We start from the raw sequence: 18,108 nt of genomic DNA on the forward strand, positions 1-18,108 counted from the left end.
ACATTCAATTTCTTTATTGCAATAATCGTTATTCATCTATTTCGGCTTCACAATGTCTGAATAGGTTATATATTCATAAATATACAATTATTAACATTTTGTGAGGGATTTTTAGGGATACATTATTTACATTTTTATTTTATTCACGAAACAGTCCTAATAAATGTCACTCGAGGTCTGAGATTTCCCAAATAAATTCATTCACTTCTCTCGTGGACGCCCAATGTCCATACTTATATTCAGACAGCGAATGTTGGGTCCTGATGCTGAACATTGGGTGTTCGCCATTTGCAGGGAGTCATTGAACTTGTTGCTACGCTCTCTCCGTATGCCAAGGGTCATGATGCCTTGTCGCTATGTAGGGACCGAAATTCCTCTGTCTGGTTATAATACTCTATAAGCTGGTTACGCTGCACAAACAGTGAAGTCGGCGTGCGCATGCTCATGAAGGGTGCAAACGTCAGAAACTGGTGCAGGAACATAAAATATTATTAACACACTACTATGAAACACAGTAGTCTATATTTCTACATGTTATGTATTAGCGTTGATGGAATTTATGATAACGAGACAGTGTTTGGTGAAATGAACTCGAGAAACGCCATGTGATTACCTGACATTTTCCTTACAATTGGAAAAACTTCTGAAAAAAATTTCTACACTTTATCGGGGATACACAGGCACTCAAAATACGTCACATACACACTTATGGCTTTTAGATAACCCGGATGTTCATTGCCGTCCTCACATAAGCCCACCATCGGTTCCTATCCAGAGAAAGATTAATCTAGTCCCTACCACCATACCCCACCTCCCTCAAATCCACTTCAATAGACCTATTATGCTCCCATCTACGACTCTTAACTGACACTCTATATGCATTTCTGGATTCGCCCATACGTGCTACATGCCCTGCCCATCTCAAACGTCTAGATTTAATGTTCCTGATTATGTCAGGTGAAGAATACAATGCGTGCAGTTCTGTGTTGTGTAACTTTCTCCATTCTCCTCTTACTTCAGCCCCCTTAGCCCCAAATATTTTCCTAAGCACCTTTATTCCCAAACACCCTTAACCTCTGTTCCTGTCTCAAAGTGAGAGTCCAAGTTTCACAACCATACAGACAAACGGTAATATAACTGTTTTATAAATTTTAACTTCCAGCTTTTTTTTAGAGCAGACTGGATGATAAAAGCTTCTCAACCGAATAATAACAGGCATTTCCCGTATTTATTATGCGTTTAATTTTCTCCCGAGTACCACTTTAATATAATATATTTCTATATGTTATGTATGTATTAACGTCGATGGAATTTGTGATAGCGAGGTAGTGTCTGGTGAAATGAGCTCGATGAAACGCCATGTGATTACCTGATATTCTCCTTACAATTGGGCGAAATCTCTGAAAAAAGTTCTACACTACATCAGGGATACACCGGCACGCAAAATACGTCATACAGTTTCGGGAATGAAACTACATTTGTGTTGGTTTAAATGTTTTATTTTTTTTTGTGCGTACAAATGGAGAGTATGGGTCTATGATAAGAGAAGTCATTAATAAACGCATGCAATATATATTTTCTCTTCAAATGAAGCGACATTCCGAAATCAGTCCCAGCTCATAAGAACGTTTTGCTGTGGCTAACTTAAATCATTGTATCATAGCACACATCTGTGTCTGTTCTCTATGCCGAGATATTACTGATAGGGACCGCGGTGAAGGCCTAATTTTATACCAAACTTCGCGCCCTCATGTCCGTAACGAGCTTTGACACAAGAATTTCATGGTCTGAACTTAAATATTTAATGAGAAGATAATGAAATTGTGAAAACTATATCAGGTAGGCCTACTTTATTGCAATAAAAGCTAAATTTATGGAAGAACAACTTAAAAAGTGGCGATTTATTTTATTTATTTAACCTGGTAGAGATAAGGCCATCAGGCCTTCTCTTCCCCTTCAGCAGGGGATTACAACTACAATATTAAGAATACAATTACAATTATAATTACAATTAATATTAAATTTACAAATACAATAAAAATCAAAGTACTAAACAATTAACTGATTAATAAAAGCTAGACAGTTTATTGTAAAATTTAAGAAGAGAGAAGTATTTCTTTTATTGATTAAGTAAAAATTAAACCTACTCTACGCAGTAAGAAAATGCTTAATAAGCTTGCTTTTGAACGCTACTAAATTCCGACAGTCTCTGATGTCGCTGGGTAGGGTATTCCACAAGCGCGAGAGCGAGATTGTGTATGATGATGAATACGATGATGTCTTATGTGTTGGTATGGCTAGTATGCGGCTATTTTGCGTGCGTGTGAAGAGATTATGATATGATGACAGGTAACTGAAACGAGAGGCAAGGTAGGTAGGGGTGTAGAAGTGTCAAGGGCTTGGAAAAGGAGAACAAGAGAATGAAAATTTCTACGTTCGTTAAGCCGTAGTCAGTTTAGAGTTTGGAAGGATAGGGTAATGTGGTCAGCGCGACGGACATCGCAGACGAAGCGAACACAAGACTTATGAACACGTTGTAATCTTTGCGACTGATTGACATTGAGATCAGGCAGTAGAGAATCACAATAATCGAAGTGGGACATTACTAGTGTTTCCACTAGTATTTTCTTGAGTGATAGCGGAAGGAATTTTCGAATGCTGTTTAAGGAATGTAGTATGGAAAGCACTTTTTTGGTAATATGGGTTACTTGGTTATTCCAGTTTAAATGCTTATCAAAGTAAACTCCAAGGCACATCTCTACTTTGAAATCTCAAGTAAATGAAAAAAAAAAAGAACCATATGGAAAAAGACTTCATGTGAAAATTATATCCAACTTGAAAAATGATTTTGAAGGTAGGTTTTCAGCTCTCAAAAACATTTCTTTAACAATATCTCCGTTTTATTCTTTTCCGTGGGCAAACGTAAATTACTAAGATTTATATTTTTCAATGAAGACAATTAAAAACAGATGAATCAGCTGCAAAACTTGAAATCATCCTATTAGAATACCATCTGTGTATCAAACCTGTTGCAGAACTTAATAAATGTTGATCTGCTGAAAGAAATAACCTATGTTGACGGATATCCTTCCAGAGAAGGCCTGGTTTACTTCAACTTACCTTTGTGAATCTTAATTTTCAAACATGGACTTCATAAAAAGTAAATAAAGAAGTAGACTGCTGGAATACTTGGAATCACGCATTTGATTCAGTCTTCAAAATAGTTAATCACGAAACACTAAACCTACAGGCTCATTCACAATGAAAATTAAACATAACCGTAACATAAACACAGAAGTTTGCGCCCAGGCTACCAAATGGGATCATTCACAATGATTCACATAAGCATTGACATAAATATTACCGCAAGACGTTAACATGAAAGTTTGCAAACTCCAAACTTTCATGCTTATGCTTATGTGATTTGCAAACAGAACACAATCGTGGAGCGCTGAAGTATAGGACAGAATATGAGGAAATGGCGTCGTTGTTATGTTTCCATGGTTACCAAGTATGTTTGCTGTTATGTTTATGTTCCCATCGTGAATGATGGTATGACTTCTTGATTTTACCGTAACGTTTATATTCTTAAGTTATGTTTAATTTTCATTGTGAATACTTGACAGACGTTTTCAGATAAGTTAGTAAGTAGTTCAATTGACTTTACATAGCAACTATGCATTCAATACATTAAAACACATTATATCTTGTTTCAGATATTTTAATACACCTTAACGTCCACCTACAATATTACGGCCAAGCTAACATTTGTCTGTAACCTTCAATGTCAGATACATAACTACAATAGATATGTTTTATTGAATCTTCTACTTAAAAACTGATAACACTATTGTCAGAATGTGTCATACCTTACAGTCATAATTATATATATTTTAACAGATGTGTATCACAATCCATTTTATTAAGTATGTATTTTTAATTCTATTTTAAACATTTTAACAAACATTTATATGACACACCTACAGTGCATAATATTGTAATATCGTGCATATTCTCTATACTTTCTATGTCAGAAAATCAATGATGAGCACAATGTCTCACGAAATTGCTGATGTATCCTAACGCACTTCTAAAAGTTCCTTCAATTTGCCTAGAACTCCACGTTACAATGAGTTCCAAGTTATGCCAATAACAGACCTGGTGATGCAGTAAGGCAAAAGCGCTCGTCTTAAAATATGTTATTTAATCAAACATGTAATTCATTAATTCGAAATTTTCTCGGGTTTCCAGCCAGGTCAAGAGTTGGTGATCCACCGACGTTTCGAGGATGTTCATCTTCCTCATCTTCAGGGATCATTTAAGATGAGGAAGATGAACATCCTCGAAACGTCGGTGGATCACCAACTTATGACCTGGCTGGAAGCCCGAGAAAATTTCGAATTATCACGTCGCCAGGAAAGCTTCAGTAGTTATGTAATTCATTGTTTGTAATGTGATAGGTGTAGACTGAATAATATCTCTCATATATATTAAACCTAATGTTAATTAAAATTCTGCCAAATTGCACACTGAGCAAGGATGAGTGTGTTGTAAGTTTTAGACTTCACGAAAATTTAGTAGGCCTATTTTCAATATCTTATTTCAATTAATATTTAATTGTATTGCCTTAAAGTAATTTCCACCTGCCATTTTAAGTTCCCAGACATTATAATATGGCATTATTATTATTATTATTATTATTATTATTATTATTATTATTATTATTATTATTATTATTATTATCTTTACATTTTGAACTATCTAGTAAATATTTTAACTATACCAGTCTATATTCGAGACGTCAGGATATTGATTACACTTTCTTTAATAATGCTATTAATGGTGTCATTGATTGTGATTCTTGAGCTGATTTGATTTTACTTATGCATGATATATCCTTACTTGTTATTTAGCCTAATATTATTTGTTAGATATTGCCATTTATTTTGTTGCATTTGGTAAATGGTTAATGTTGACTATTATATTGATTGTATTTCATCTCACTGCCATTTTCTGTCATTCATTCTCATCCTCATTTGTCCTGTTTTTTTTTTGTTCTTTTTATTTTGTGCTAAACTGTAATTGGCTTTGTGCTGTTGTTTTGCACATTAATATTCGAAATAAATACTTCTTACAAATGGCTTTTAAGGAACCCGAAGGTTCATTGCCGCCCTCACATAAGCCCGCCAGCGGTCCCTATCCTGTGCAAGATTAATCCAGTCTCTATCATCATACCCCACCTTCCTCAAATCCATTTTAATATTATCCTCCCATCTACGTCTCGGCCTCCCTAAAGGTCTTTTTCCCTCCGGTCTCCCAACTAACACTCTATATGCATTTCTGGATTCGCCCATACGTGCTACATGCCCTGCCCATCTCAAAAGTCTGGATTAATGTTCCTAATTATGTCAGGTGAAGAATACAATGCGTGCAGTTCTGTGTTGTGTAACTTTCTCCATTCTCCTGTAACTTCATCCCGCTTAGCCCCAAATATTTTCCTTAGCACCTTATTCTCAAACACCCTTAACCTGTGTTCCTCTCTCAGAGTGAGAGTCCAAGTTTCACAACCATACAGAACAACCGGTAATATAACTTAACTGTTTTATAAATAATAACTTTCAGATTTTTGGACAGCAGACTGGATGATAAGAGCTTCTCAACCGAATAATAACACGCATTTCCCATATTTATTCTGCGTTTAATTTCCTCCCGAGTGTCATTTATATTTGTTACTGTTGCTCCAAGATATTTGAATTTTTCCACCTCTTCGAAGGATAAATCTCCAATTTTTATATTTCCATTTCGTCCAATATTCTGTTCACGAGACATAATCATATACTTTGTCTTTTCGGGATTTACTTCCAAACCGATCACTCTACTTGCTTCAAGTAAAATTTCCGTGTTTTCCCTAATCGTTTGTGGATTTTCTCCTAACATATTCAAGTCATCCGCTTAGACAAGAAGCTGATGTAACCCATTCAATTCCAAACCCTGCCTGTTATCCTGAACTTTCCTAATGGCAAAATAAATAAATAAAATAAAAATAAATAAATTATTATTATTATTATTATTGTATCTCCAAAATTTACAAATAACCCTATTACACCTAATATATGTTAAGGTTGTAGTTAAAATGATAAGCATACTATATACCAATTCAAATAGGTTTACAATCTTTTAAAAATATGGTAAGTGAAACTGACGAAATATTTACAACAGCATGGCTTAACAAACACTGGATTTTGAAAAGAGGAGGACAATATGTAATGTTACATTCACATAACTGTGAAGTTAAGTTATATCTTTCTCTCCAGAAAATTGGACAGTCAAACAGAAGATGGTAAACAGTTAATAAATAGTTAAAAGACACAAAACGGGTGAATAGATAAAGTTTCTACGCATTCGTACTAAAATTTATTTGCACACGTATCGATTCTGTTTTATGCCTACCGATATGTAATTTTTTTCACTATATTTTGTATGATATTTTGCACTGTCCGAGATACCTATCTATTCAGTAAAGTAAGATTAAATAAAATTTAATATTAAAAAATAAATCAAGTGAACACAGAAAATTCGTAATACATTGAGAATGCACAACTATAAATTCCCAAAACAAAACTTACTGCTGTCATATTATAAAGAAATAAAATCTCCCGACAGAGTAAGAAGTAGATAGACAAAGACTGGGATAGATATAATATGAGGAAGAAGAAGAAGAGAAGGAAGTAACGTTTAATTATAAACGTTAACTTCAGATGAAATCGATTTTTAATGTCTATGGACTAGGTGGTATTAAAATTCAATCATAATTGATGCTATAAGAGAAAAAATATTTTTATTTGACAAAAATATACCAGTTAATACCATATTACACAAGATCTATAATAATAATAATTATTGATTGCAGTGAAATTGCACCAGTATCCACCATCAGCCATGTTTTATCGCCCTTCTTGTCCTTCTAGGAATATCTCTGCTTGTTTGTTATCAATTTCCCTTTGAAAACGTAACAATGATTTTGTTTCACACACGGCCAGCTGACGAAATTCATCCTGCAAATATAAATCAATTATTACCATTATTATTCAAACAGATGAATATATACTGAAACAAATACAAAATATTTCAAAACAAAGCGCAATATTTTACAACTTAACATTATTAAAAAATTATGTCAGAAGTGGGATTCGAACCCACGCCCTCAGAAGAGGACCAGAATTGCTCACTAAGCCTACTGCGTAGGCAAGGTCGAACCTTGAGTCTGGCGCCTTAGACCGCTCGGCCATCCTGACATGTTGCGCTCCGGACTCAACTATACGGTATATAATGGACATACGCCAAGCGCTCTGAGCGAAACGAAAGTTTCTTTGATGTATTTTATTCGGGTAAAGTGAACCAACCACCATATCATAGATATAAGGCTACGAATTTTCTAAAGCCAAACAGCATATACATGCCACAGAACCCAAAGTATCAATAAATATAATTTGAACTGGTAATGGAAATTACGGGACATCGGTTGAACGGATTTTAATAAATGACGCCTCATTTTCAAGCTTGGAACTCAAAGTTTTTCAGAAAAATAGTAGTTTTCAGTGAAATGTCAATTTTTCAACATGATTTTCCTCTTTTCCAAAATCCATCTGTCGTCAGTTTTGAGAACTAGCTAATTGCATTTCAGAATAAAAACAAAACACACACTACAGTAAACAATATTACACGAAGGCCATGATCTGCAAGAATGCTGACATATTTAGAGCTCAAATTAAGTTGGTTATTAAAAGCTTAACTTACCGGTACTAAAAATAATTTACAGGTTCGATTCTGTGGTGTGTATTGGATATTAAAATCTACAAAACTTGAGATGGTTTGATGACATTATTACCATTAGAAATGAAATATTATTGTAGTTAATGCCATGATGTGACTATTTTTCATTAATTATACATATTAATGTTATATTGATGATATGAAAGTGAAATGTTTTGGGGTTATATAAGTAGATGTAGAGAATAACTTAAATTAGATTTTGATTTATATATTTTACTGAGTGGAGGGTATATATATATATATATATATATATATATATATATATATATATATTACTGAAAGCTATAAAACTTACGTAAGATAATATTATTAAAAATCAAATATTTTTTATAGTTATTAATCAAGTGGTGTTGGGTCTTTTTCATATATTTAATGGCGGTGTGGTGTAGATATTTATATGCGTGGTTCTCTTCAGTATTGGCTGGAGAGAGAGTATCTTTCATTATTATGGAAGCAAATAACTTCAGAATGTCTGGTATTCTTCATTGAAAATAAATCTGAATAATGTTTATTTGAACGTCTAATGAACTTAGTTTCCAGCATTTGCTGCACAAGCCACTGATTTCATTATATTTAGTGATAAATATTTTCTCTTGTATCTGACGCACATTGTGATTAATGCAGATTGTTTTTTTTTTTTTTTTTTTTTTTAATAGTTTGGTGGTTTATGTATTACGTAAGCCGTGACTTGGAATGAGTGAAACAATTCCCACATCCAATTTGGTACTTTCGGTTCTTAATATTTAAAGAGAAGATTATTTTAAAACGATGGAAATTTGTGGCTTTACAGAAATATCTCAATATTCAACTATTGATATAACTTTTCCGGCACATTCTGCAAAGTACAATGTTACATTTGTTCGGATCAAATTTCTGCACATTCAAGGATACTGGGTAGTGGTTTGCAATATTTTCGCTTATAAATATCATTATATAAAATATTTTTTCTCTGTTTCTATAAATCACAGATTAATGTCCTATGCACCGTTTGATAAACAAATGTTGATCAGTTGTGAGCTGGCCACAGAAACGAAAATTATCTTTCATTGTTTTAATATAGACATGGCAGAAAGAAAAGGGACTCATATGACTTCGTAAGTTAAAGCGACATAAAATAAATAAATAAAAAAAAAAAGTCTTTTGAAAAAACGTTACGCGATTGTCAACAGTTAGGAACACCTATTACAAAAAGTTTTAATCTCTCACTTTCCAAACTTTCTCTCCATGTCAAAAACATATTATTTGAGAAAATGAGTGGAATAAAAATATTATTTTTTTCAATCACACAAACACAATGTGACAAATCCCCATACATTCATTTTGTCCTATAAAAATATGACGTCTCTCTCTACATTTTAAATCAACTTAAACAATTCAAAATTTCTGATACAACGATTGATGCCAGAGGATCTCATGTATTAAAATCATCCTTAGCTATAATTAGTAATCATTTTTGTACCCAACAAACTTTTATTGTAAATGATTTCCTATGTTTTCTTATCATTTATCTTAATGTTTTTTTTTCTTTCAAATTGTCACATAATTGTTTTTAATCATTGTGAATTGATTAGTAGGCCGATCTATCGAACCCTTATTTAGGGCGGCTATATTATTATTATTATTATTATTATTATTATTATTATTATTATTATTATAAGCATGGCAAATCGTTTCATAATGTTAACTTCAATGTTTTAGTTGCCATGGTAATAATTTTACACTAGTTTAATAATGTGGCATATTATTATGCAAGATTTTGACTAACGATAATAGTACATTATGCAACGAGCCTATAATGGTAGTAATTAAGACGCGAGTATGAAAACTACCATTGTAGTCAAGTTTCATACGACTTTTTATGCTCAACCATATTGATTTTTTCCGGCAATTGGTGAAATGAATTTACGGGAATGTGTTTTGTGAAAGGCTGGAAGATGACGGTGAATTGATGTTAATTTGTGTGTTGTTTTTTTTATTGAGTTTAACATTGTCTAATCTCGCGCTAGTTGTCTTTCGATTGCATATCCGAGAATAATCGATACTTGCGCTTTCAAATTGCTACAATGGTATTTTCTGATTGGTGGAACACCTGAACTTTAATGAATAGGTGTACTTTAATGAGGTCCATTAAAGGGCTGCTACGGCATGGTCGAGCATAAAAACTGTTTATGCTCAACCACGCCGAAATGTAGTAATTATACACCTGGTAGTAGCCCTTTAATGCACCTCATTAAAGTACACCTATTCATTATAATTCAGTTGTTTAGCCAATGAAAAATCACCTTTGTACTGATTGTACCATTATAAAACCGCAAGTATAGATTATTCTCGGATATGCAATCGAAAGACAATTAGCGAAAAGTCACGGAGGCTGGAAATCCAATACTGTCGCAGAAGGTTATGTTCTGTTACTAAAATAATTAGCGTTAATTATAAATAATATTCAGATAAATTCAATTTGTCATCTCGTTTTTTAATTCTAAATCAATTTCCAGGTTATATCAAGCCTAATCTTCATGTTATTCTCTAGATTATTTCAAGGTCAATGACATTCGTGTTTCGGAAAAAAATCAATACTTTCGCGTCTGCGCACATCTCACAATTCAGGTCAGTTCCACTCCTCACTTATATAACCATAACATGAATACTTCTGAATAATTTCAAGTTAGAAATATGGTCGAGCATAAAAAGTCGTATGAAATTTGCTTATAATGGTAATTAAGACGCTCGTATGAAAATTATGAAACTCGCTTGCGCTCGTTTCATAAACAAACATACTCGCGTCTTAATTACTACCATTATAGGCTCGTTGCATAATGTACTATTATAATGCTCATGTACAAAGAAAGGTATTATATAAATTCTGCGGCAGATATCGTTAAAACCGAGGCCATAAACTTCTAAATTAATTAATGAATAGCAGGAAGGAATTATAAAATAATATCAGCTAATTTTTGTGGACAACTCACCACCAGGACTTTGCAGATCTGGTCTACAGCTTTGAGGGCGGCACCACATTGCATATCAGGCGGTGGCGACCTTTTGCCGGCATTCCAGTCTCTGGAGAAGGTGACCTGAGCCAAGGCTCTGGGGTGCAGACAGCTGAGGACGGCCAGGAAGAGCAGCCAGCACAATGCCCTTCCACAGAACACGTGACAATAGCAAATAGCAATACTGTAGGGTTGGGCGATAGTCGATAGTACTATCGATAATTATGACATCAACCATCGAAACACAGAACTGCACGCATTGTATTCTTCACCTGACATAATTAAGAACATTAAATCCAGACGTTTCAGATGGGCAGGGCATGTAGCACGTATGGGCGAATCCAAAAATGCATATAGAGTATTAGTTGGGAGGCCGGAGGGAAAAAGACTTTTAGGGAGACCGAGACGTAAGTGGGATATTTTATTTATTTTATTGGGTTATTTTACGACGCTGTATCAACATCTAGGTTATTTAGCGTCTGAATGATATGAAGGTGATAATGCCGGTGAAATGAGTCCGGGGTCCAACACCGAAAGGTCCACACCTGTGGAGTAACGGTCAGCGCGTCTGGCCGCGAAACCAGGTGGCCCGGGTTCGAATCCCGGTCGGGGCAAGTTACCTGGTTGAGGTTTTTTCCGGGGTTTTCCCTCAACCCAATAGGAGCAAATGCTGGGTAACTTTCGGTGCTGGACCCCGGACTCATTTCACCGGCATTATCACCTTCATATCATTCAGACGCTAAATAACCTAGATGTTGATACAGCGTCGTAAAATAACCCAATAAAATAAAAAAATAAATAAACACCGAAAGTTACCCAGCATTTGCTCGTATTGGGTTGAGGGTTTAATTTTTATTTTTTTTTTGGTAGGTTATTTTACGACGCTTTATCAACAGCTTTGGTTATTTAGCGTCTGAATGAGATGAAGGTGATAATGCCGGTGAAATGAGTCCGAGGTACAACACCGTAAGTTACCCAGCATTTGCTCATTGGGTTGAGGGAAAACCCCGGAAAAAACCTCAACCAGGTAACTTGCCCCGACCGGGATTTCGAACCCGGGCCACCTGGTTTCGCAGCCAGACGCGCTGACCGTTACTCCACAGGTGTGGACAGGTGGGATATGATAATAGAGAATGGATTAATCTTGCTCAGGATAGGGACCAATAGCGGGCTTATGTGAGGGCGGCAATGAACCTCCGGGCTCCTTAAAAGCCAGTAAGTAAATACAGTACTATCGAAACTATCGATAATCAAGTTGTTTCCAATACTATCCATAGTTGAGGCGATTATTGATAGTATCGAAAAAAGGGAAGATTATTGATAATGTTATCGGAGGACTAGAGTTGCGAGAATGGTCAACCATTTTTACCATCTATGAGTTGCGCGTAAACATTTCCAAAAGGTGCGCACGATTTGAGCGTAATGGAATCTACTTCTTTCCTGGATGTCTTTGACTTGTTCGGTCTTTTGACAATGATTGATAGGCAGGCTTCTTAGAAACATCATATTTTCAATGTTTATTGAAAAAGATACACATCTTAAAGTATATGAAGAACACTTACTTACAAATTGCTTTTAAGGAAGCCGGAGGTTCATTGCCGCCCTCACACAAGCCCGCCATTGGTCCCTAACCTGTGCAAGATTAATCCAGTCCCTACCATCATATCCCACCTCCCTCAAATCCACTTTAATATTATCCTCTCATCTACACTCGGCCTTCCCAAAAGTCTTTTTCCCATGCCAACTAACACTCTATATACATTTCTGGATTCGCCCATACATGCTACATGTCCTGCCCATCTCAAACGTCTGGATTTAATGTTCCTAATTACGTCAGGTGAAGAATACAATGCGTGCAGTTCTACGTTGTATAACTTTCTCCATTCTCCTGTAACTTCATCCTTCTTAGCCCTAAAATATTTTCCTAAGAATCTTATTCTCAAACACCCTTAATCTCTGTTCCTCTCTCAAAGTGAGAGTCCAAGTTTCACAACCATACAGAACAACCGGTAATATAACTGTTTTATAAATTGTAACTTTCAGATTTTTTGACAGCTGACTACATGACAAAAGTTTCTCAATCGAATAATAACAGGCATATATGAAGAACACAAGTTTAGAAAAGACTATTCAACCAAATCATCTGTGAGGTGGCGTTGTACAATACAAACTTGCAAATCCTTCCTGTTTACTGACGAGTCGGTTGAAACATTGCTGAAATTTGGAGGCATTCACAATCCAGTTATAAGTACAAGTCTTCATAGACAGATTGTATCAAATAATATTAAAAGGAACGAATGTGAAGAAACAAGCGAAATTCCTAGTAAGTTATGTGAAGAGTATTAGGTTCTACTTCTAATTCGGTTTATGATCAATTAGCAACCACTGACTTAAAACGTGTTTGTCAAAACTTATATGATGCAAGGAGAAGTCAGTTACTTGCATTACCGAAAAATGTACAAAATGTGAACGAACCTTGGAACTGCTTTGAATTTAAAAGCAAGAAGAACTAAGAAATGCTTCTTGTAAATGACTCTACCAATAATATTGTGATTTTTTCTACAAATTCTAATTTAAATTATTTTTTAAAATCCAAAACAATATTAACGAATGGAACTTTCTCTTGTGGATCTAAATATTTTCAGAAAATATTCACTATTCATGCTAGGGGTAATGGTAATTATATATAATGTACTTGAAAGAAAAAACTTCAAAACAACAACAAAATAACATTGTCTTAGAAACGGTTACTTAGCAACTAAGCAAATATTACGTCATAATATCCAGTACACATGTAGGCCTACTACGTAAACGTGAACCGATAATAGCGTCTGTAATCCAGGACACTAATACTATGTATAATATAGGCTATTACATAGTATCATACTTTCTTATATAACATATATATTTCATATACAGGGTGATTCACGAGGATTTACCGTCAGTTACGGAGCTTATTTCCCAAGACATTTTGAACAAAAAATGTCATATACACATTTGTTCTAATCTCAATATTTTCAGAGTTACAGTAATTCGAAGTTGTTAGTAAAATACCATTATTCTTTAGTTTTAAGGGTAAAAGAATATTACAGATAAAGAATGAACTATTCAGGAGTATCATTTCTTTAATTAGCTAGTATTCTGAAGCTAAAAATGTGTTGTGAATTCCATAGTTGCTTTGTACAGATTTTTTTTTTTCGATTTTTAACTGCGAAATTACATTTTCCTTACGCATTTACTATGGCATACATCAATTGTTACAAATCACGCTACTCTTCTAAATTCTTTAAGACTGTACATTAAGATGTAGAATTAAACTGAAAAGAATCAAGTTCCTAAAGTCGTATGATTTGTAACTATTTTTATGATAAGTGCGTAAGAATGATGTCATTTTTAGTTAAATATTGAAAAACAAAATCTGTACAAAGCAATTAACAACACATTTTTAGCTTCAGAACACTAGCCAGTTAAAGAAATGAAACTTCTGAATAGTCTATTCTCTATTTGTAATATTCTTTTATCCTTAAAACTAAAGAAAAAAAAAAGGTATTTCACTAACAACTTCAAATTAGTGTAACTTTGAAAATATTGAGATTAGGACAAATGTTTATGTGACTTTTTTGCTCAGAATGTCTTCGGAAATAAAAACTCCGTAAGTGACGGTAAATCCTCGTGAATCACCCTGTATATATAATATTACTTACTTACTGGCTTTTAAGGAACCTGGAGGTTCATTGCCGCCCTCACATAAGCCCGCAATTGGTCCCTATCCTGAGCAAGATTAATCCATTCTCTATCATCACATCCCATCTCCCTCAAATCCATTTTAATATTATCTTCCCATCTACGTCTCGGCCTCCCTAAAGGTCTTTTTTCCCTCCGGCCTCCCAACTAACACTCTATATGCATTTCTGGATTCGTTCTTATTAGAAGGATTTGTAACAAGCTGTTTTTTTACGGTGATGGGTTGTTAGCCCTTCGCCCAACCCCCAAGTTGGAGGACCGTATATATAATATTATAAATAATTATTATAAAAGAATAAAATATGAAAGAGAAAATTGCCAAAGCGATCTCCTGATTTTTTTAACAAGTGTATTTAGTAAAATTAATACATATGTATGCCTGAGCGTGAATTAATTAGGGGAATTGAGACAAAATAGTATATTATGCATCTTGCCTATAATGGTAGTAATTAAGAAGCGAGTATGTTTATGAAATGAGAGTAAATATCTAAGTTTTGATTTTTACAAATATCTTGCATTGTTACTTTACTGATAATGAAAGGGTGACCATGAGTGTATTTTCTGCGTTTTCTCTACTATTGCAACAGATGGCAGGCACGGACCATGAGTGTCTTTTCAGCGTGTTCCCGAATACTGCAATAGATGGCAGGCACGACGCACTTCGTGTCGACGTAGTATTTATTGATTTTTTGCAGGATTTTAATTTGGAGATTTTAACCTCAAAGCAACACACACTAAAACACAGGAAATGAACTTAATTTATTAGAATATTACAATTAATATGAATAGAATTTGTTTTATTTTATATACAAGGTGTTGATAGTGCAGTTTGTGTCTGCAATTTGGATTGCTCTTTCGTGGCTTGTGGGTTGTTGCACGTGCGATATTAATCAATATCAAATTTGTCATAGATTTTGTTACATTAAACACAACTTCAATTATTACTCTGCAATTATTATCCATTAATCACACTTCTTATTGAAATAAAATAAATTCAAAGTGCATAAGCTCAAAAAGCGAAATTTGCAAAAGGAAATGGTTGAAGTTTCCACATAATGTGGGTTATAAAATAATTTTAAAGAAGGCTTATAGAGAAAACATGAACTTCCTTGGACAAAAAAAGAAATATTTTAAAATCATTCCTAATAATCCAATCTCCACGTTTCTAAAGTTTCAGGTAATTAAGACGATTGGAAACCATCCTAATGACGTCATATTTAATATTACGTAAAAGTCCGCGCTTTTGAAGTGCCAACTTTAGTCATTTTTCTCTGCTGTAATGTTTTGTGAATTTGTATTCGTCCAAATCACTAAGTCTTCTACAATTTTGTAGCTAAGAATCTGATATGTTTTTTTCTGTATATTCGCTATATCGCGCTAAACAATTTTGGACACGCTCTCGAACTCTAAAAGAAAAAAATATATATGTAGCATAAACAAAATAATTAAACAAAATTTTGATTATTTTATAAATTAATCTTGAATTATTTTAAAAAATACAGGAATGCATATTTCTCTTCCTAACATTGCAGTGGTGCTGTATAGAACACTGATCTGCGAAATTAAGGTTCCAAAAATATATACTAAATTCACTGTTCTTTGGGGGTGCTGAATTCAAATCTGAGTGCAGTTTTTCTCTTTCACGTATTATCACAGTATAGTATATACTGTCACGAAGCTCAATACGTAGTAAATATGCATCCATGGATAGTTGCTCACCACTAGGATCGCTAATATCGCCTCATTACAGACAATGTGAAATACTACCGGCACATTCTATTGTTTCTAGCACCCTCACAACTCAAGCTTCGTGACTGTATATACTAGACTGTGGTATTATTATTTTCACAACTTTTTTTTGGGTTGAATGTAGCGTTATTGAATTCAATGTTTCATAATAATAAACACACCATAAATAAAACAATATTTATCTGGAAAGGTCACACAACCAAGAATAGCCATGTTTATCAATTCATTGCAATGCGAAGTTAGATCTAGGTTATAGTAAAACACAGCCTTCTAGACATTGTTTGCAACAACCACTAACAAGTTACAAACAATCGCCACTAAGAGCACTGTTGTTTGAATGCTGTAAATTATCAGATACCGGTAGCCATTTTGTGTATTAATATCATACAAACGTGAATTTAAATTTTACGAAAAAAAAAAAAAACTGTACGTGATATGGGACTTTAAGTACTATTTTCTGTTTTAGTACACAAAAATATATAATAGCTGAAACAATTTTTTTTTCATTGCAGACATGTGAAATATTCAAATTGATTGAATGGAATTTGTATGAGGGGTAGAATTTTGAAAATTTGACGCTTAAAAACAAGTGAATAACTGAAAAAAATAAGTGTATGGTGAAAATCAAATTTTGATAAATCTATTACAGACATGGACAAATTATTAACAAAATGGACGATTTTTATGATAATTCTGTTTACAAAATTTGACTTTTCAATTTAGACTACATTTGACAATTTTGGATATTTCCATCATTACAGTAGACATAAATATGCAAAAAATGTCAACTGTAGTTTAAATTGAAGAGTCAAGATTTGTAAAAATGTACAATAAAAGTCTTCAATTATGCTAATAATTTGTAAATTAGCATAATTGTCAACTGCATTGAAAAGTCAAATTTTGTAAAAATATAAAACAAAAATCTTCAGTTTTGCTAATAATTTCGAAATATCCAAAATTTCAACTGTAGTACAAGTTGAAGAATCGAATTTTGTAAAAATATACAATAAAAACCTTCAGTTTTGCTAATAATTTGTAAATATCCAAAAATATCAACTGTATTCCAAATTGAGCAGTTAAATTTTGAAAAATATACAATACAAATCTTCAATTTTGCTAATAATTTGGAAATACACAAAAATGTCAACTGTGGTCTAAATTGAAGAATCATATTTTGTGAAAATATGTAATAAAAATCTTCAATTTTGCTAATAATTTGTCCACGTCTGTAGGTTGCTAAGAAACATGTGTGTACCAAAAATAAAATCTGTATTTAAAAACAAATAGAAAATTTCATTTCCTTTACAGTGCTCCCTTAAATTTTTAAATTTCAGATTTTTTTTAATTAAAAAAAATCAAATTTTTTTCCTTCTCAAAAATGTAGACTTTCAGAACTTTGTCTAATTCACAGATATTGGACTGAAACTTAGAGCTGAAGTCTAGCAAACCTCTAAGAATGTCTCACCTGTGAACCATGCCTGATCGCGAAACGGGGTTGGACCTGCCGGCAGAGACGTCAAACCCGGAGCAAGACCAGTCAATTTCTGATTCATCGGTCAGTCATCGACTCCATTTTATAACGACGACGGCTACTGCGCATCTTAACGGGTCACATGGAAAAACATGCCGCCCCCATACATGCAGAATTTTTTTTTAGAAATTTCATTTAGATTCTCTCCTCTTTCTACCTTTTACATACGCTCCCCGGGGCAATACGTAGTCTCTGAGGGAGAAACCAGACCCCAGACCACTCTGACCGTCCAGCCTAGATATGAAGAGTAGTGACATGTGA

At 33.9% G+C, this 18,108-nt stretch overlaps 1 protein-coding gene and 1 non-coding gene across 2 annotated transcripts; both read right to left on the reverse strand.

Annotated features, from left to right (window-relative positions):
* Positions 1-6,821: 6,821 nt before the first annotated feature.
* Positions 6,822-17,861, reverse strand: LOC138698787 (adipokinetic hormone/corazonin-related peptide-like). Its single transcript, XM_069825011.1, has 3 exons — positions 17,782-17,861; positions 10,803-10,971; positions 6,822-7,055 (listed from the first exon to the last, which is right to left on the reverse strand). Exons 1-3 carry the CDS (start codon positions 17,790-17,792, stop codon positions 6,945-6,947), a joined length of 291 nt encoding a protein of 96 aa, XP_069681112.1. The 5' UTR covers positions 17,793-17,861; the 3' UTR covers positions 6,822-6,944.
* Positions 7,176-7,295, reverse strand: TRNAL-CAA (transfer RNA leucine (anticodon CAA)). Its single transcript has 2 exons — positions 7,258-7,295; positions 7,176-7,221 (listed from the first exon to the last, which is right to left on the reverse strand). It is a non-coding gene; the product is annotated as a tRNA-Leu (tRNA).
* Positions 17,862-18,108: the final 247 nt, after the last annotated feature.

Source organism: Periplaneta americana, chromosome 4 (assembly GCF_040183065.1).
Source record: "Periplaneta americana isolate PAMFEO1 chromosome 4, P.americana_PAMFEO1_priV1, whole genome shotgun sequence".
Taxonomy (NCBI): domain Eukaryota; kingdom Metazoa; phylum Arthropoda; class Insecta; order Blattodea; family Blattidae; genus Periplaneta; species Periplaneta americana.

What these genes read in the sequence shown, in the direction of transcription:
- LOC138698787 (XM_069825011.1), bottom strand. An exon ending in AGATCTGCAAAGTCCTGGTG is followed by an intron (nt 7,056 to 10,802) that starts GTGAGTTGTCCA and finishes TTATATTTGCAG; the next exon opens with GATGAATTTCGTCAGCTGGC.